A 20136-nucleotide genomic window follows, 5' to 3' on the forward strand; every position below is an offset into this window, starting at 1 on the left:
GTTGGTCGGAGGCGCCTTCGGCAGCACAGCCCCGATGGCTCCGTACAATGAACAAAACCAGGCGAGCAGACCGGGTACGTGGATAAATATATTAGTAAATAAATATATTTCTGAGCACATCAGCATATTCACACATCTTTGTTTCTATCGGACATAAATACACAGTTTTGCATATATATAAAACGTATTCTTCCTTTTTTGGGGGTCATAATTTATTCCCAAGCCCCGAGAGCCAGGACAGACTCAGAAAACAAAACAAAACAAAACCCAACAACACAAAAAACAAACCTATATTCACATTTCAAAAGGATCTGAACATTATAAAAGGGAGAGCAGAGGCTCTGTGCGGGAAGGGAGGAGGTCCAGCCAGCCCGGCCCACGGTGCCCATCTCAGTAAGACGGTGGTCCCTGGGGAAGGGCTGGGGCTTCGGTTTCGGATAGAGGGAGTTCGGGATGCTCTGGCTTCCATCAGTTTTCCGCTGAGACTTCGGACGCGATGAAGGAAAACGAGGTCCGCTTCATTGCAGTGATGCGGAAGAAATTCGGTGACGGAGCCCAAGGGTACTGAGCACTCAGAAGCATCGCCCGGAAGCGAGAGGTGCAGGAAACTGAGAGGAGCCGTTCCCCATTTTCTCAGATACTGCTTCTTCGCTTCCAGGCAGCCAAGGAGGGTAGTCCATCTACTGAAGAGGATCTCAAAAACCACCTTCCCGGAGAGTTCCCCCCTCTCCTCCCACCTGAGAACCCACCGAGGCAGACCTGCACACTCCCATTCAGCTCAGCAAGCCCCGGGGAGGGGGCCCAGTGTCTAGGATGGCCGTTTTCTAGATGAAAAGGAGCAGCAGCATAACATCAGGAAAGGAAAACACTTTAAAGCAGGCATTGCCCTGCGCAGCCTGGTAATACTGCAGTAGGGAGTGGAAAGGGTGCGTTAGTGCTGACCACTTTCTCCAAGAAGCTTGGGGCTTGCCACAGATTCGGAGCTCTCCTTTTTTTTGAGGATAAGGAGGGAAAGAGAGGAGGACTTTTAGGCTGCAAACTAGATGCTCATTCCTTTGAGGCAGTGAAATGCATCCCTGGAGGTTCGCAGCTCTCTTGACTCCTAAAGAAACCAGTGGGAGCACCTGGACTTCATGACCCTCCCCTTTGTAAAGGCATCTGAGCCCTCCAGGATGGTCAAGAACGTAGGGAGCTGGTTGAGACAAGCCATGGACCACGTGCACAAGAACTTGAACAGGGGGAATCTGGATCTGCTCCTGGGTTTTTTTCCTCTCGCTTAAGACTGACTTCTCTGCAAGGGAGAAAACATCTGAGCACGTGTCTTCTGCTTGCTCTGTAGGACAAGCAAGAGGAGCCTGGAAAGGTTAAAATAAAATTCTGCTGGGTTCTTTGATGAAAGAAATTCAGCTCTTCCCTAGACTGAAAGGTCCTGCAGTGGCTCGGTCACAGGAGACAAGAAATGAACACAAGCAAGGGAATAATGTTTTGTTTAAAACAGTGCTATTGGCTGACTTTTAATACCATCACTTGAATGTCAGTGACTGATTAGCAGCTGGGACAAAGATGCCTTTTTTAAAGATTAAGGGCAGCAAACCCCGTAAAAAGCTTTCCTCACCAACGAAGGAAGGCAGAGGCAGGATTATCCTGAACTGTCACTACATAACCAGTGCGCTCTCTTGAACTGGAGAAGAAGCTGCTGCTTCAAAGGAAGACACAGAAAGCTTACTGAGCGCTGAGCAGACGGGGGAAGTCTGTCCCTTTGAAACCGGGTTTCAAATTGTCGGGAGTTACCGTCAGCTCCAGTCCTGTATCCTCACCAATGCTTCAGTAGCATTAACTCTGGAAACACGTGGTGCCATATAAACGTGCACTTCACGTGGGAATCTGGCTAATTCTTTGGCCTGAATGATCATTTAGGGCAATGAACTCGACAGTCTAATTTCCTGCTGTATGAAAACTGTTTGGGTTCTATATGTTTTGAATTTGGCAGGTTTTATTTTACTTGAATGTCCCCAAATTATAAGATGCAGGAAATAAGAACTAGTGACATTCCAAAAAAAAACCACAAAAGGGAGGAAAAAAAAAAAGTAATAAACCAAGAGCCTAGCAATTTCTCAAGTTTTCTCTCTCCATCATCAAGATGTTAAAAAAGGCAGAAGGGCATTTTGAAAAATGCCTTTGCAGGATCATTTCAGGTGTCTCAGAAATACGAAGATAAAGCTGGGTGATGGATGGGGCTCTGCTCTGCATTTATTATGGATGCTTTTGCTGGGAATTTTTGCTGTGCCTTGGGGCAGCAAGGGAGGAAGGAGAGAAGCAGGAGCCATGTCAACTCAAGGATTTTCCATGACTCCTTTGATGGGGGCATCTCAGGTTTGAAATATGCTCAACAGATGAGTTGCTCTTAACAGGGCTGGCCATCACACCTATTCTGAGGGTAGGTGGAGGAGTTAGAGGATGAGTGAGAGACTTGTTCACATTGCCAGATGAGAGGGTGGATTCTTTGCAATGGAAAGGGTCTGACCCAGCTCCTTCCCAGAAATGCTGACATTGTCCCTGTGTCTTCACCTCTCCTGCTGCTGGCAAAACGCAGCAAATGGCCGAGATGGCGTCAGCTGAGGGACAATGAAGTGATCAAAAGTGGTGAGAGCTGTTGGTTTCCAATGAAGTCAGAAGAAGCACCTTGCAGGGCAGACCTGTGAGTGGTGAGATGGAGGATAGCTTGTTCCTGTGTCTGAAATAAGAGTGGAAAAGTTAAATGAAGGAAGTCTGGCTTTTGACCTAAGTGAGGAAATGAAGTCAGGAGCTACCAGGCCACAGAAAGTCATTTCTGCAGCTTTTGGTCTCGAAGGCTTGTTTATTTTTGAAGTGTTTAGCAACACCTTCTGTGGCATGAACATGCCAAAATAGCAGCTTGCACTCACTCCGCGAGCTCTCCAGCTGGTGACTCTCAAGACCGGTCTCTGAGCGAACCAGCCCACGCAGACAGATGCCACAGGATGAAGATGGGCTACCTGTGCCTTCAAAGGAGAAGGGGACCTGGAGAACACGGCTCTGTGTTTGTGTGACCATCGCAGCGTGGGAACATGTGAGGAGACCACAAGTGTCACATTGCTTATTTGCAGTCTGCATCTTGGCGTGGGCCATGCAGGTCAGGGCTGGTTATTACGCGTTGCCTGTGCAGAGAGCAAGATGTGAGCGCCTCTACGGCTGGTACGCTGAACATCTTTGTCCACTCCCGCTCTCCAGTAAGCAAACAGGCCAGTGTTTTATTAAACTGAGTGTTCATGGACATCCTGGACCTCCTCTTCAGATCCTGCATTCAAAGAAAAGGAAAAAGAAAAGTGTCAGCTACAACTAGCTGAAAATTCCCGGACTCTGCCGCTGCTGGGGCCTTGACCCTGCAATACAGAGAACAGATGCTGCAGTGAAAGCCACTAAGGTTCTCCCAGTATTTTGGAGGGACTTTTTTGGCCACCTCCCCAATCAGTTTATTCCTCTAAGTTAAAGCACAATAAAACGTAAAGATAAGCTGTCAAGCTACTCTTTAAATATTTCAGCAGATACAGGCTAAGGGCATGGTGCACCCCAGGATTCACATCGCTACTAGATGTTTGCTTTTGAGGCTTTTTGATGTTTGCTCTTTGAGGAAAATCTGTACAGACGTTTTAAAAATTATTAGCAACAGAAAATAACACCGATTCATATCCATGGCAGCACCTTCCAGGGACAGGGGACAACAACAACAGAAACTCCAGACAACAAAAGCAGACTGCAAGTGATGTGTGCATGCAAGAAAGGGATGGCACATGCGTTTCACGTTGTTCAAGAGGTTGCACAAATTGCTTCTGAGTCCCAAACAAGCCAAACCCAACGAGCAGTGGTTGGCCACAAACGCCAATCCCTGATGCCCGGCCAGCAAGGACTGCAGCTCATGCTCTTCACCAGCCCCTTCCGCCCGGTGAATTATTGACAGGCGAGTGCTGAGTAGTTTACTCTGAAACATTCAACATAAGGGCTGCCTAGAAATGGTGCACCCCGAGTTACTGCTTCAGATAGTCCCTTTCTCTCTTAAGTGCCTGAGCGTTGATGCACACACCACGGTTCCTTTCCCAGATGTCTCTCGAGTCTGCCCAGAGCTCTCACGCAGGGTCAGCATAGCCCAGGAAAGGCATGCATGCATTATTTTTCACACTTCCCTTTTCCTGAATGTTCCTGAGATCAAAAGGAAACAAATGTCCGTATATTCATAGAGAGCAATTCAAAACAACTCTTCAAAACAGTCACAGCTAATTCTTGTTTGTTATAAATCACCAGCTGTAGGAACAGGACCTCTGAAAATTAAATATATGGGAAGAAAACAAACAAATGAGATTCTGCTTTGAAAATGTAGCTAACCGACATGGGAAAACTAATGCATAGACACAGTGTTATACATATACCTATGTGTGCACGCGTGGCCAAAGTACCAGAAGACAGAGTTTGAGCGTATCTGGCATTTGTGATTTGTGTCACCGGTACATTGAATAAGTCATTGCCAACTGCTTGTCATGTACACCAGCTTACGTGCAACGCAAAAGAGACTGTACAGCTTTGATCACTCTGTGATCAGTCAGATGCCCGGAGTCTCAAATAACATTATTAAAATATTTTCTGAAAACCCGTGCCTGTGTGAGTGTCCCGTTACACAAACAGAAAGGAAGGTTAAAGAAAGGTCTTGAATTGGGAGAGCTGGTAGAGCCTCAGCTGCTGAACTGGCCATCGAGACCCACACAGGGCAATGACCTGAAGGGGCACACCTTGGTGATACAACAGAAATCTTGTTCTTTGGGTATTAGGTTTTAACGGTGGGCTTTTTCTGCCCTCTAATCCCTTTCCCCCTCTCTAGTAAAGATCAAAGACATGACATGAAAGGGAATGGCTAAGAGGATGAGCAGGAGATGGAGGAGAGGGGGAGGATGCTGACAGCGTGCTGCAGGAGGTGAGATTTCCCAGAGAGAGAAATCAAGAGATTTCATCAGCCTGTGCTGGGAGTAATCTGGCTGTTCTGGGACGAGATCCATACGTGCTGGGGTGGTTTAGGAAGCCATCTAGCTGTAATTCACTGCTAGTTGTCTGAGTTCTCTTAAAAGGATCCATTCAGCATTGCTTGAGGATTGATTCTTCAGTGAAACAACTCCCAGGTATAGTCTCCCAGGCAAGAGAGGCAGGGATGTATCTTTATGCAAACCCCACCAAGAAAAGCTGGTGGAGGTGCTCAAGGAAGTGGCATAAACTCCAAGATCATGCAAGCATCTTTGGGATCATCTGCGGTGCCCTGGCGATGGCTGCGGGCAGCGTTATTCCCTGCGATGCCAGCACATGGCACTGCCTGCACAAGGGGAGTTTCTCCAGGGGCTGTGGACCAAGATTCAGCCTCACCTTGCAGCTGGGCGAGGTAAGCACACACCTGGAGGGTGCTGCATCCCACAGGAGCACCGTCAGCTTCTGGAAACCCTGGTTTAGGGACTTCCTGAGCCAGAGAGTGTATTTGCATCTCTGCATTTCATAGCTCTTGATCTAGGCTCTCGAACCCATTTTACTTCTGGCACCTACGACCTCTGGGCAATGAGCACCAGTTTCACTACACACCGCGTGTTACCTTATTGGGTGTTTTAAAGCTTCTGGTTCCCATTTGATGCCAGCACTTATTTTGTTATAAGCACCAGTGAGTCTCTCTTATCTGCCTTCTCCCCTGCTCTCCTGATTTCATATCCTCTCTTTCATATCCTCTGCTAATCATCTTTTTCCCACATGAAAGTCTCCATATTCTTTCTGTTTTCTCAGAAAAATCTCATCGTTGTGATTGTACTCGATACCTTTGTGCACTTCTCCCAAGTCTGCTACATCCTTTTTTGAGAAGCGGTGATCAGTGGTGGATGCTAGCTGTGAAAGCGCCACGGACTTACGCAGCTGCATAATGGCACTTTCTGCTTGTCCCACATTTGTTCCCAGCTAGCTCCTAATAATAATTAGATTTTTACTTAGAAGCGGTTCTGCTCGTGTGTGGCATTTTGTGCTACTTACATGGGATTTCATCCACCACTCTATTGCCCAATAACTCAGCAACAGGAGATCCTTCTGTAACACTTTGTGACCAGTTTTAAAGCTGACAGTCCTGAACGATTTTGTCTTTTATAAACTTTGCTATCTCCTCTTCTTGTCCAGGATATTTATGAGCTTGCTGAAAGGTGCAGACAGTTGGAGAACTCCACTTTTCTCCTTCTTCAACTTTCCTCCATTAAGACTGATCTGCACTTTGTCTCCTATTTTTTAGCGAGTTATTTACCTATGACAGCACCTTCCCTTTTATCCTTTGAGAGCTTCATTCCCCTAAAAGATCTGTGAGGCATTATCTCTCTCTGCAAAAGTTGTGTTGCCTCCTCCCCTGGTTTTCACATTTAGCCATGTGCCTACAAGTCAGACCCTGCATTTGAATTTTTAACAATTTGCTTGGCAGGAAAGTCAGGCTCATCGTTCTGTGGCTTCAGCTATTTCAAGCTGATATTGCCCTCAGCTCTTCCTTCTGGCTCTGGGCATGGGTAACAGACTGCAGTCCACGTTTGTGATTTAGCAGTTTTGTGCTTGAGCCCCTGCACAATGCCTGGGTAAGTGATCTGTAGCCCTGGCAATTTGTTACTATCCACTTTATTGATGCGTTTCAGAAATGCTCAAACTGATGATTTGATTTATGAGGGATCCTCTACCCCATGCCCTGAACAGAGACGTCCCAGGGTGAGAACCTCCTCAAGCACTTCCACGCTGATCACTAATGCAATAAATGCAGTTTGCTCTTCTGCTATGCAGTTACAGCCCTTGAACATCCCTCTTAGACCTGCGTTACTCCCTGGACCTGCATAGCCTCTGGCAGCCTTCTTCCTTCTGACGGAGTTGAAAACGTTTGCATTAATAGCCTCTCTCTTTTTTCACAAGTTGTTCATAAAAATCTTTCCTGGCCTGCCTCACTTAGCTTTGCATCCAACTCTTTTCTGATTTCTTGGCCTAGGCACACCTTCGCTTTGGAAGAACGGCTTCTTGCTTCTAATTGCCCTCTCTGCTCTGCTGCTTGGCCAGCCCTTTTCTGGGGCTTTAAATGATCCATGTGCCCAAAAGCATCTTATTCTTTTGACTGCTTCTTTTAGTATTATTTGAAGAAGGTTCTCATGTATATGTAGGCTCCTCTTTTGCTGCCTGTGCTAATGCAGTGTATTATGCCCCTAATACTCCTCCTACTTAGGCGCAATTGGGGATTTTTGTGTTACTTGTCATTGGACTTTACACTCTCCTTAAAGCATAGTGTCCCTCCCATGCCACCAGAAGAGACACACTCTTCTGCTCTCTGTAATTTCACCTGGGAATTACAGGGTCCCACTGTTTGTTTGGGGTTTTTTAAACTGGGTTTCTGAAAAGTTTATGTCAAAACTTTAATTTAAAGCCAGGCTTTCTAATTCATCCGCTTACATTTTTAGCCTTACAACATCTATCTAGAGGCATATATGCATTTCTCCTTGGTCTCCTTGTCTATTTTTTGTGTCCTGCTTACATGGGACTGTCTGTTGAGATTGTTCTTTGCTCTTTTTACTTGTTCTCTCTTGGTTTATGTCCAGTCCCTTTCTAAGATAAAGAACCGATGTGATTATAACTCAGAGGTTGTGTTATGTCAACCAACGTGTTTTCAGCTTGATGGCTTTTCTGCATAAGCCCTGCATGAGCTTCCGCTGTCTTCAACTGTCCTCAGTTCCTCATAAAGTTAAATCCTTCCTTTCTATGTATTTTCTCAATCTTACAAGGAGATTCTGGCGCTCTGGCTAGTCCTGAAAGCATCCGCAGAAGCTACTGCCGTCAAATAGACATAGACTCACACTGCTTTCAAACACATTGGTCCTTCTAGCTCCTGGTGAAGGGCGGTAAGAGGGAACAAAGGCTGTGTGTGCTTGGCAAAGCACGCTGGCACTGGCTCTGGGTGCGTGTCAGAGAGCCTTCCCCCATCGCGCCATCAGGAGGTGGACACAGACGTGGGCTGCTGGGACTGTCTACAAAGAGACAGAGGCATCACAGCACGAACCCTTGCAATGCCCTGGACGCTGCAGCACCCAGCACCCTGCGTTAGGTGCACAGACTCCTGTTCTGGTGGCTTGGGGAGTCCTCCCAGTTTCATTTTGAAATGGGAGCTCAAAGTAACTCCTGAGCAGCCTGCCCTCACGCCAGGAGGGCTCTCTCCACGTAGAGGTCCCCTGCCGTGATCCTGGGAGGGCTGTGTCCTGGGGATATCGCTGCCCACCACCTCCAACTCAGGGGACGTCAGCACTCAGAGGTACCTGCAAACCAGAGAGACATCTCTGCCCTTATCTCTCGAAACGGCAGCATCCCTCCGGGCCCTTTGAAGAACCTCCCGTATCACCTATCTGCAGTGTCAGGCACTTCTGCGCCTGGGAAAAAAAAATCTGTTCCTGGGAGTCTGGGAGCCTGGAGCGCCGCAGGCAGCCAGCACCGTGCCCCATCCAGCCTCTCCCCCTTCCCTGCTGCCTCCTCGGCAGGCGCTCCACCACCAGGAGCCTGGGTGTGGTGTAGGGCTGGATAGACGAGCATGGGGAGGAAGTTATTATCTCCGTGGCACAATGGGCACGGTGAGTCACGAGTTCAAGGCCAGCATTTTAACAGAAATTAGGCAGCTAGATCTGTATTTGGTACCTAAATCAAAACGATTTGCCCGAGGACCTACAATGAGTCAGTGGCAGGGTGAGGAAGGGAGCCAGGCTCTGCTCGGAGCCAGCACCTGCCCATGCTGACGCGCAGGTTGCTGTATTCAGAAAAGCCTGAGAGAGCAAGACCGGGAGCTAAACTCAGTTAGGTTCTTTCAAACAGTCTCAAACGCATTTTCCCTCTCTCAGTGAGAGATGGGCAGCGGTTAGGCAAAAGGCCAAACTTTAATTACATCTGATTTCCAAAAGACACTAAAAAGCAACTCCCACGCAACAGAGGCAGGTGAGAAATGAGGGATGTGCAAATCCACAAACTCATTTAGTCTGTTCTACTACGCACACTTCCTTCCTTATTGATTCCAGTTAGCTGGGTTTGGCTAAAACAACTAGAGCCCAATAAGCCTTAACAATAATGGCTCTGCCAGTAAGACATCCAGACTGATGTAAGGACACTGAGAAACGTGGTCCCACCCCTTCCTTTGGGAGAATTCCAGCTGCTAGAGATGTTTAGCTAAAAATAGCCCCCTTATTTCTCATTTGTATTATTTTAGGACGAGACTGCAGGGTTTGGTGCACTCATTAACAGACTTGCTAATTGTTCAGGCCATCATCTCCAGACAGGTGAGCTCCGAATCGCTTCTGTTGTCAGTGGTCCTGTAGGAAAGCCCACCGTGAAGGTACCAGGTCTACTGGCAGCCAGAGTACCTTCAGCAAACCACCCTCATTCACCTGCTTGCTGCAAGAGGAGGCAAACACCAGACTTACCCTGACTACCCTGCTGAGACGGGCAGTGAAGGTGAAGACTCAGACTGTGTCTGGGGGTGCCCGTCCCTGAGAAATCAGCAGGAACCGTGCGGTTTCCCTCCCGTCCTGACAACCCCTCCTCCTGTTTTTTCAGCTCTGAGACAGACTGCGGCACTAAACACTTCCAGAGCGGCCGAGAGCCCGAGCCGCAGGGCAGGGGAGCGCTTGGGATCAGGGGCTGGACTTCGGGCGAGCAGCGGTAGCCAGCGGGATGGCCATGAGGAACGTGAGCATCGCAGGCTTTGGGCAAGGCTGAGTCCTCGGGCAGGAGAGTGGGGTCGGGCTCCAGGGGACACTTTCTTTTCCTTCGGTGATGACGGCCCTGTAAGCTGTGTCTCAGGGGCAGTGGGACAGGGGATGTGCCAGCTGCTCCCAATTGTCTGTTGGCATCTACACCGAAGTCCAACCTGTTTGGAGAAGCGGAGCGGGCATGAGGGGGCTCCTGGCCTTGCTGGGGACAGGCTGGCTGTCCTGCCGGAGATGCCTCCTGTAGCACAGCGCTGCTTTCCAGAGGCTGCTGACACTGATGGCTTTTCTCAGTCCTCTTTTGTGTCCGAGCACCGTGGAAGCCAACCTTGGCCCCAGAGTACCGGGATTTGCGCTGCCCAGGCCCCTGCCCGGCCCGCCCGGGTGGACACTCTGCGTCTCTTCTGTAGTGATGGTGCTGGTGGTGGTGGTAGTGGACGTGGCTGAGCACCTGGGGCTTGGCCGGAGCAGCACCCCCAGGCACCATCAGGTCCAAGGACCTGGGCCGCGTCTCCCTCGGCGGCCGTGGTTGCTCCTGGCCGTTGTCCGTGGCAGGTCCCTCCGAGCTGCAGTACACGAAGGGGTCGTAGTCGCTGCTGAGGGAGCTGCGGAAAGTGGAGCAGCTGCCGTGGATGCCCTGCAGACTGACGTCCGTGCAGTTCAACATGGAGTCACTGGAGGAACCGTGGCACGGCCCCGAGCTGGAGTCACTGCCCGGCCCATCTGCCAAGTACCCGCTGTGCTCCGTGAGATAGCTCTCCCCGGAGCCGCTGCTGTTGTGCTGGTGCCCGTGGCTGCCACCCCGGCGCAGGGCGGGTGCACGGTGCTGCTTCTGTGCCAGGGCTGCCTTGAGCCCCAGGCAGGGGAGCTGGGGCTGGAGAGAACAAGTCCTGTGGGGTGGCAGCGTCTGCCTGCACACCGAGGGGTTGGGATGCTGCTGGCCCAGCAAGCCCGGGGCCAGAGGGGATGGGTGGCCGCAGGCGAGCAGGGAGGTGGCTGGCCTGTAGGGCATGTAGTGGATGGTGCCAAAATCTAGCTGGGAGAGCTCTGGAGAGTGGAAGAAGGGGTTGCCATGGGCTGGCTCTGGGGTAAAGCTCCTGAGGTTCCTCTGAGGATACGCGTGTGGGAGGTGGTAAAGGGCATGTCCCGGGTGCTGGCGGAAAAGGTGGAGTCGCCGTCCGGGCTCCATGTCCTGAGGGGCCAGCCTGGAGCCAGCGACCGTGGCCTGGTCCACCGAGTCTCTGGCTATGGAGAGAGAAGGGAGCATCCAGCATACGTCCCACAGCCCAGCTGCAGTAGCCCCAGCACTGGCAAGCCTCCTCCACTGCACTCCCACTACGGTCCCACGTCCCACCCGTGCCCTGCAACTCCTCACTGCCACCACCAAACCATCTTGATGGTCCTTCACACTCAGCACCCTCCCTGCTGCCCCGACCCTCAGATCCCACCTCCCTTCCCCACAGGTCCCAGGACTGGAAACCCCTCCTCTTGGTGCAGGTCCCAGCCCAAGCCCAGCACCTCGCTGTACACTGGGGGGGCTCACGCACAGCGACCCCTCTCCATGCACACACCACCCTGTACACCCACGCGCACAGAGACACATGCTCCTGCTGACGCACTGACTGTATACATCGCCCAAGGGTACATGGAGCTCCTGGGCACAACCCCGGCACCCAACCCCGTCCCTGGCCGGGAAAAGCTGTGTCTGAGCCCTACCAAGAATATTGAACATGCAAAGCGGACACGTGTGGTGTTGCTGCAGCCAGGGGTCAACGCACTCCCGGTGAAACTCATGGGAGCACGAGATGATCCGCAGTTCCTAGAGAGAGGCGGAGAGAAGAGGAGGAGTGTGAGCAAGGAGAACCATGTCCCAAGACCTGCATGGGTCCTTCTTGATGGAAGTGAGCCTTGTAGGATGGAAAGATGTCTAACGGCGAGCGATCTGCAACCCAGCTTTGCATGGTGGAGGCTGTGCAGCAGCCTGGCAGCTCTGGTTCTGCTCGCTGTGTCCAGCCCTGGGGTGTGAAGCCCTCGGCTTCACAGAGGTGCTAGCCCTCGGGAATAGGGGGGTTTCAGGCTGAGTGCTTTGGAGAAGCAAACCCCACTTTTGCCCCGTTGGTTCAACACGGACGCATTATGGACATTTTACCCTACAGCGACAGCTGGAGACCCGTCTTCAGGGACTCTGAATCTGCAGGCAAGTGACTTCAGCAGGGGCAGGGCTTTTTTGGCCAAGGGGCAGGCAGACCTCCATCGATGCCGGTCCTTTCCCAGCCCTCAGGAGTTGCTGAAGGAAACATCCCAAGGGCCTCCCGCCCCTGCCAGACCGCTCAGCTCCCACCGCAGCTCCCACTTGACTGCGGCCGGGAAGCTGAGCACCGTGGCTAACCAGCAGCCGTGCCCGCAGCCTACCTGGCCCTCGCTGAACTCCTCCAGGCAAATCGCACAGACCGGGGCTGAGCTGCAGCTGCTGGCCGAGTCCCACCGCGACGCCTGCCGGCACCTTGCCTGGTACTTGCGCGTGGCCAGCTGCCCGATGGCCTGCATGGTCTGCTGCTGCAAGGAGTCCTGCCAGGGAGAAAGGAGGCTTTAAGGAAAGGCTCAGCCTTACACTGCCGTACTTCTCATTGCCCTTCCATTTTCAAAATGGGATTATCAGGAATTTAGGGGTGATACTTATTTCCAGAGGTGACTTTTCATCTAACCTGACTTAGCCAGAGTAGGCTTTGTCACCAGCAGGAGACATCTGGCACTGGCCATTCAAAATCACTCAGCAGTGCTGAATTTTTGAGCCCCAAAGGCTTGTCTTTCTGTAGGACAAATGGGGTATTCTCAAATCTGGAAATACATCTGACTCTGGAAAGACGATTATTTAATTTGTTAGTTTCTATTAAAAATACTAAATCTTCTACTCTCTACCAATACAGACAATACTGTTAAAATCAAGAGCTTGTGGGCCAGCTCTGCAGCTTTGGGTGCTGGGACAAGCTCTGAAAGGGGCTGGGACTGCAGGCTGCAGTGCTGGTGGGACGGCAGGAGGAGGGCAAGGCCCATCCCACCCCACAGGGGATGCTGCCAGCCCATCTTGGGATCACTCCGCTCATCCCTGGGCCGCTCCTGCCTCATGTGGCCACATCTTCAGTTCACACAGAGGCACATTTCCCCTCCCAAACTGTGTCCGTTCCTGCCCTTCATGCATTTCTGTTTGCTCAGATACATCTGCTCCGTGAGATTCCTACCTGAGTCCTGTTCAGCTGGCACTTTGTGCGGACAACAAAAATCAAAATTATGACAACCACAGTGCTGACCACCGTGAGAAGAATCCACACGTCGTAGTCTGGCTGTTGGATAAAACAGGAAAGAAATTACTCTTGTGTGGCAGGGGTGGGAATTAGAGGCTAGGCAGGGGAATCCCGATCTCCTCCTCTCATCAGCCTTTGAATACATGATCCTTGGCCAAGCTCTACCTCCTTGCTCTTTACAGCTAAAAGAAAAAGGGTTCAGTCTTTTCTGCACATTCCAGCAGGAATGAAATTTCTTTGTCTTGCAGCATCTCAGCTCCCTAGAGGCCATGGTCTAAGGTAGCACAAGATGAGAAAACCAAGGCTTGGTCTCACCTGAAGAGACAGGGAATCCCCTCACCTCACTCGTGACATTTAAGCAAAAGAAACTAAACAAGCTGAAAGTGCTCTTGAGCCTTTATTTGCAGCACGTCATCCGAATGCTGCAGATGGGCAGCTCCTGCAAAGGGCTGTGATCTTCGTCCCTGGGGAGGAAAGCTCAGCATCTTTGGGAAAGTCCTATTCCATGGCACAGCAGCTTGGGAGGGAGGATACAGAAGGCAGTGGGAATGGTGTGTCGCTCACCCAAGCTGGTGGCTCCTTGACCTCTATCTTCACGTGGGCCTCTCTGTTCTTGTTCACGACGCCCATGAGAAGCTCAGCATCGTGGCCCCTGATCAGAACCACAGGCTGACTCAGACCTCTGGGCTTTCTCAGCTGTAAAGAAACAAACACAGTGAGAGATGGTCCGGAACAGCCTGAAACAAGGACTATCCTGGCCCCCCAGGCACGTCTGGTTCCTCCCGGTGCTTCTTGCACACACTTTAGAGACTGCTCCCTCAAACTTGCACTATCCCTCTATAATGAAATCAGATGGAAGCTCCTCCTCTTTTACCAACTCTTCAGCATGGCTTTCTTCATTTCCTCTGATGGTGCCTCCTCACGCACAGCTGGACACTGCTCAGTGTCTCTTGTGCTCCTCTTTCAAGCCCGCGTGCAAAAGTTCTTGGTCTCTCCTCTTCCATGTGGTAACTGCCAACAACACTGCCGAGTGCTGCCTTCGCTACAGAAATGCTTCCTCTTCTCTTCCTGTGAGACCCATCAGTGCTCCCCCTCCTCCCTCTGTGATCTGCAGGACATTCTGTTTGTTTCTGATCATACCAGCAGTTTTCCACCACGGTCCAGGCAGCCTGGCACGGGCTGGCTCAGCAAGTGTCCGAGTCTGCCCTCTCCTCCAGACTGACCTGAATCAGGGTGGCCATCTGACCCACTAACCACTTCCCATACCCTTACCGAGCAACCTCAGCATCACCTCACGGGCCTGCACTCGCTGCTGCATTTCTCTGGCATCAGAAATTAAGTTGTAAGTGCATGAAAGAGCCACGAGGGATGGATCCAGTGAGCAGGAGTCAGCCCAGAGTTTTGATAAGCTCAGGCACCAGCTCCCCTATCTGTCCTCTTATCTAATGCTGGATGCTTTTCATTATCCCTTCATTATTTCCACGGGGAACCTATTCCTTTCCAGAGATGACAGCAGTGCTGGTGGAAGGGACCTCTGGAGGTCTCTAAACCAATGTTAAACTTGCAGCAGGAGTATCACCAACAACATAGCAGGGTGGCTGTGACTTCGGCTTGAAAACTCGAGAAATCATCTTTCCCCTAAGGTACACCAGGGCTGTCTGCACTAGATGGGATCGGGTAATCTGTGACTTCCCAAGAGGAAGCGTCCAGCTCCTGGCAGAAAAGCTCGATTGACCAGACAATGTCCTTTAAGAGCAGCAAGGTGCTGTTCGCAAGCTGCTGGCCTGCTTGTGCTGTGTGGAGACCTGGACATGCCATGGAGTGAGCACAAGAGAAAAGCACTGTCTGTGTGCATGGATGAGCTGGGTAAGAGCTAACGCTCAAAGCCAGCCTGCAGTATCCTCCTGGGACCTCCCACTGAGTGTTGGTGGCTGGTGGCTCCTGACCTGGGCACATTTTGGGATGGGACAGGGGCACTGTGGTTTAGCTGATAGTATCAACGGGGTTTGTACCTGATCAGCAGCGCTTTCATCATCGGTAATGTCAAAAAGGATTGCACGCGCTCCACGCTCCCCCGCCAGCTTTGCCTGTCCAAAAGAATAGAAGCTTCAGTGGACATTTTGTATTGTACATCTGTATTAACATCTACCACTTGGATATGTATCTGCCTCCCTGGCTCTTCACAGGAGAAAGAAGCACCTGCTGCTTAGATTGAGAAAACAGTTTACAACTTGGTTTCTGTACTTGCGTTGAGCTGCAGTGCCTGCTCTTGCTAGAGCTCTGCAGTTCATGGATGGTTTCTCCCTATAGTTGTGGAGGCAAATTAATTGGTGGGCTTGCAGTCACAGCAACCCATAAACCTACACACCAAATTCCTCAGCTGTCTGTGCCATGTGCCCCTTTGCTTCAGAGCTGGATTTGCTGGGGGGTGATCTGCAGCCCCATTAGCCCTGCTGACCGCTACGCAACACTCCCGTCCCAGGAGAGCAGAAACCTCTACAGGTCCCCACTTCTCACCGTGGCTGCACTGGCCGTGGGCTGTCTATGGGCCTGACTCACGTACACATTGCTCTCCCTGGTTCCTGTCCCCCACATTCATCAGGGAGAAGCTCAGGCGATGCCTGTCACTTCTCACCGTGGCTGCACCGGCCGTGGGCTGGCCATGGGCCTGACTCATGTACACATTGCTCTCCCTGGTCCCTGTCCCCCACTTTCATCAGGGAGAAGCTCAGGCGATGCCTGGGCTGCAGGTTTGGTCTAGGATTAGGAGTGGGATGGCTTTTCACAGCCCACCGGTTGCTGCGGTCCGAGGAGGACAGCCTTGAGACCCACCCAAATGAGTATACATGCCACCCTGCTGAGGTCAAAGCACACTGCCTGGGGGACCTTGCAGGGTCACCCACGTCCTCCTAGCAAGCCCTTCGAGCCCTCCAGGCAGGCAGAGGCAGCCTCTTGTGAAAGGGAGACAGGAACGTGAACAAAGTGCAGGGCTGGGCTGCTGTTACTCATGCGGAGCCCTTTGATCTGCGCGTCCCCGAGCGCCTGTGCAAACAGGGAGCTGCCAGAGCTGCTGCAGCAGTTTACCCACTGCATTGCCAAACCCCAGCTCAGGGGCCAGAGGTCAGCGCTGCCGCTTCCCAGCTGCAATATCAAACGCCAGGCGCCGGCTGAGTGAAGGGAAGGGGCATTCCCAGCGCAGCAAGCAGCGGCAGAGCAGGTTCAGCTCCATCCCTCGCTCGCAGGTGCTGGTCACCTCCACGCACCTTGTCGGGGAGAAGCTGGGTGCCAGAGGTGGATGCCTGGGTCTGGGGACAGGGACGAGAATGTGAATGGAGGCGCAGATGGTCAGGAAGACCACAGAGGCAGGGCTGAAGGCTCTGAGTTGCTGATAGGATTTGACACTCTTGGGTTTGGTATACCAGATGGGGAAGCTGGAAAAGTGGGATCAGAGGCTCGGAGCAGGGATCAGAGACCGGGGTCCTGCCTGGGATCAAAGGAGCCTCAGCGTTTGCCAGCACCGAAGAAGAAACAGGACTTTCAGGTAGTTACTTCCACTCGTTGGAGCCAGTCAAGCTTTGATGAACAATGAACAGCTCTACAAAGATTTTATCCTGCTAAAGACACCGACGATGGGGAAACGAACAACTGAGACTGGACAAGTGACTCTTCCCAACATCTTTCTGACTCCTGTTACAAAGGACACAACTTTTGTTCAAGCTATTCACAACCTGCTTGCTGCGATCATTTTCTGAGCGCTTGCTGTCTTTGCATCGGATATCTTCAGCCACATGGCACAGCTGGCCTCCCTCTTTGAGGACTGAAACATTTTGGTGCAAATATGTATTTACAGGATGATGTAGGGGGTTTCAGCAGTCTGTCAACCAGCCTTGCAATGAATGGTTCACTCAGAAAAAAAAATACACCAAAAAAATTACAAATGATGCATCTGAAAGAAAAATAAATCACTTTGAATTGATTCCAGAGGTATTTTCCATGCCTTCCTCTCCCCTTGCAGACCAAACACCTTCCCTACTGGTTTTAGCTTTGGATGCTGAAGCAGTGCTAGAATTTAAGAGAGGAGAAGCAGAAAAGTGCATCAGGTGGCTGGTGGAGTTATCCTCCTGCTGGGCTGGACGGGGTTGTCTGTGTGCACTGCTTGGCTGGGTGACAGCTAAAGCAGAGGTTATGATAACACTTTGCACATGGCTACTTTTATCATCATTGATATAGCGCTGCAATTCAACATGCAAAGCTCTACCGCAAGAAACACATGCCAGGAAAACAAGGCTCCTGCTCCAGAGAGCACCAGCCACATCCCACAGCTACATCCCTGTTCGTGAGGAGAAGCGTTGTCCAGGGATTTTGAGGAAGAGGTCTGTATGATGTTGGAGGGAAGGAGCTTGGTGGAGGCGTCAGGAGAATGGAGAAGCAGCCAGACAGTAATTGCAGGGGGGTGGAGGAACCAAGGTACAAGGCAGGGCCCGGGGATGTGGCCAGCTTAAGGAGCATCTGCCTGTATTTCATGGCTAAACTAGTCCTGTTTGGGGGGAGAAGAGCTGTGAGCCTCTCTGGGTGAGATCTTGGAGCAGGCCAGCTGCAGGCAGGATGGCAACCGATGTCATGTTCAGCTGGATCTCAAAATCCAGTGTTGGATTCGGCCCTGGTAACAAAGCAGTGACGACTAAAGGCCAGTGAACGGTCACTCTATCAAGTCACGAGCATGGCAATGAACCGAGGGGTTTATCTGCTTTGGAGGGTCAGTGGTCCTGGAGAAGGGATCAAGGCTAGTGAGGATGACCACAGTGCAGCAATGCGCCATGTCTTGTCCTCCCTGTGCAGACCTTCCTCAGCCGATGCCTGGACTCAGTAACACACTGGTACTTCCAGTACTGCGATCGGAGACTCAAAGATTAAGGACAAAACTAGCAGAACACTTTTTAAGCCTTTTAGGTTCTTAAGTGGGAGATGAGCCTTTGAAGCTGCTCCTTCCTCCTGTTCAAGATCCTCCACAGTAGCTTCACTGACCAAACCAGCCATTGCTGCCCCCACCCCCAGCATCCTCCCCTGTGAGATGCGGCAGCCTGGGACCACTATAACGCGATGGTCACGTCTGGATGGACACGGGAGAGTTGGAGTAACCAGCTGTGCTCCCTAAGGCACCTGCAGAGCTCTCATGTCTATCGCAAGCTGCACTGGGAGCCCTTGGGTTCACTCTTTATCCCACCATCCTCGTGCATCACTAACACCCACAGGTGGGACCAGGCCATTTTCCAGATGTGGGGTAACTGATAGCAGGTCGATAACTTCAGCACACTGGCTTGTGCTAACAGCTGGCATCAGCAAACCAAACTTAGGCTTCCACCCTGGTCCGGAAAGGGAAAGGCATTGCTGCCTGGCCGCCCATGCAGCTGGGGGGGAAGCAGCCCCGAGGTGGCAAAATCCATCACAGTATCACATCCCTTCCCTTGCTTTTGTTGCCACAGCCTCTGCAAAAAAAACTGCTGTGCAGGAACAACTGCTTGGTACAAGTTTTGCCTGCCCCCTTCAGCCGAGCTGCAGGGAGGACAGAGAAGGACCCTGACCCCATCCTCAGCACGTCACTACCAGCGGAAAGCAGACAACAGGGGCGGCATCACCTGAATGCAATCCAGATAAAGCCAAGAAGAGCCAAACGAGGGTTTTTTCATGTTTGTACAGTGCTTGTGGAAAATAACACAACATTTAGTACAGAGACAATAAAAGGACACAGTGAGCCACTGAAGAAAAAGCTAATGTTAGCCTTATCCACGCAACTTTATCAGAGACACAAAGATTTTAAGGCTTAAAATGACCCTCGTTCCTGCCTGACTTCCTTATTACCGGAGAATTGTACCAGTGACCTCAGCTTTTGACACAGTAGCTGCTGTTTCACTAAGGTACCTCTTTCACAGGAGGCCTGATCTGAAGACCTCTGAGATCTCCCATCCCTTTGTAGGGCAGATGGTGGCCCGCGCTGTTAAAGAGTCACGTCCCACCACTAGTTCTTCTGGTTTGCGCTTGTCTGAATTGCTCAGCACTGATTCTTCACGTGCCTCATCCAGTGAAGTATGACAGTATTATTTTTAAAGGCAGGACCACAGAAGATGTTTTCTGTGTCCATGTTTTCCCACAGGACAGAGGACACGGGGAAACACAAATCCCCCCCAACAGGCCAGCAAGCAAGCGGAGGCTGCAAAACAGGAGGGGCACGAGGCTGCCAGGCAGTAAAGCGTACGGGATGCTGGGGAAAGGTCTGAGCTGTCCTGAGCAGTCAGGTTAGGGAAAACACCACACCTTTTACAAAGCCAGGCAGTCCAAAAACTAAGGAGGGATAGGTATTGGGGATGGTTGACAGTGTCTCTCCCAAAGGACCGCTTCTGCCAAGGACCCTGCTCTATCCTTGTCCTTTTCTCCACCTTCCAGCAGCTCTTTCCTACCCTGCTGCCTCCTCCTGCTCTCACTCTTTCCTGCACCATGGGTTTCACTTCCCAGGTTGGTGCCATTGGGGGCATTTTTGCACCTACCTTGTTAGCCAGCGACAGGCAGGGGTTGGGATCCCGATCCGGCTGTTCAAGCTTGACAATGGTGATGAATCCCGATTCGGTGTGTTCATCCTCGCTGGTGTTGCACAGGGACAGCGGGTGGGACTGCGGGACAAAAGCAAAAGGGAAACTCAAAACTTGGGGCTCAGCACTGCAAAGGGTGGCTCAAGCCCACCACAAACTCTGTGCCATAAGGACCTGCCCAGAGGGTGTAGGACACCCCTGCGGTGGGCATCACCACCGCTGCTACATCCCATGGCCCTGTCTGAGTGTCAGTGAGGCTTTGAACGCCACAAGAAGAAAATCATTGTCAAAGTTTTGGTCCATCAGGAAAATGTCCCAGAGAAAGGTGGAGTTTCTACCTCTCTGGTGGCTGCCCTCAGGTCTGACTGTGTCCCAGTCATAGCAAAGCCAGGGCAGCCTGTGAGACCACAGCCCTTGACTTCTGGGACAGAGCATCCCAGCAGCACAGGTCCTGGTGCT

The 20136-nt window shown here is 51.5% G+C and overlaps 1 protein-coding gene across 1 annotated transcript in view; it reads right to left on the minus strand.

Annotated features, from left to right (window-relative positions):
- Positions 1–3272: 3272 nt before the first annotated feature.
- The window catches only part of RNF43 (ring finger protein 43), a 58968-nt gene continuing 42104 nt past the window's right edge, over positions 3273–20136 (minus strand). Inside the window, exons 2-9 of the mRNA XM_009276388.1 lie at positions 19636–19758; positions 15106–15180; positions 13658–13789; positions 13031–13132; positions 12204–12359; positions 11508–11610; positions 9507–11036; positions 3273–3316 (exon numbers count right to left, since the gene is read on the minus strand). Coding sequence (XP_009274663.1) covers positions 3273–3316; positions 9507–11036; positions 11508–11610; positions 12204–12359; positions 13031–13132; positions 13658–13789; positions 15106–15180; positions 19636–19758 — 2265 coding nt within the window. The remainder of the gene's footprint in view (positions 3317–9506; positions 11037–11507; positions 11611–12203; positions 12360–13030; positions 13133–13657; positions 13790–15105; positions 15181–19635; positions 19759–20136) is intronic.

Source organism: Aptenodytes forsteri, unplaced genomic scaffold (genome assembly GCF_000699145.1).
Source record: "Aptenodytes forsteri isolate BGI_AS27 unplaced genomic scaffold, ASM69914v1 Scaffold209, whole genome shotgun sequence".
Taxonomy (NCBI): domain Eukaryota; kingdom Metazoa; phylum Chordata; class Aves; order Sphenisciformes; family Spheniscidae; genus Aptenodytes; species Aptenodytes forsteri.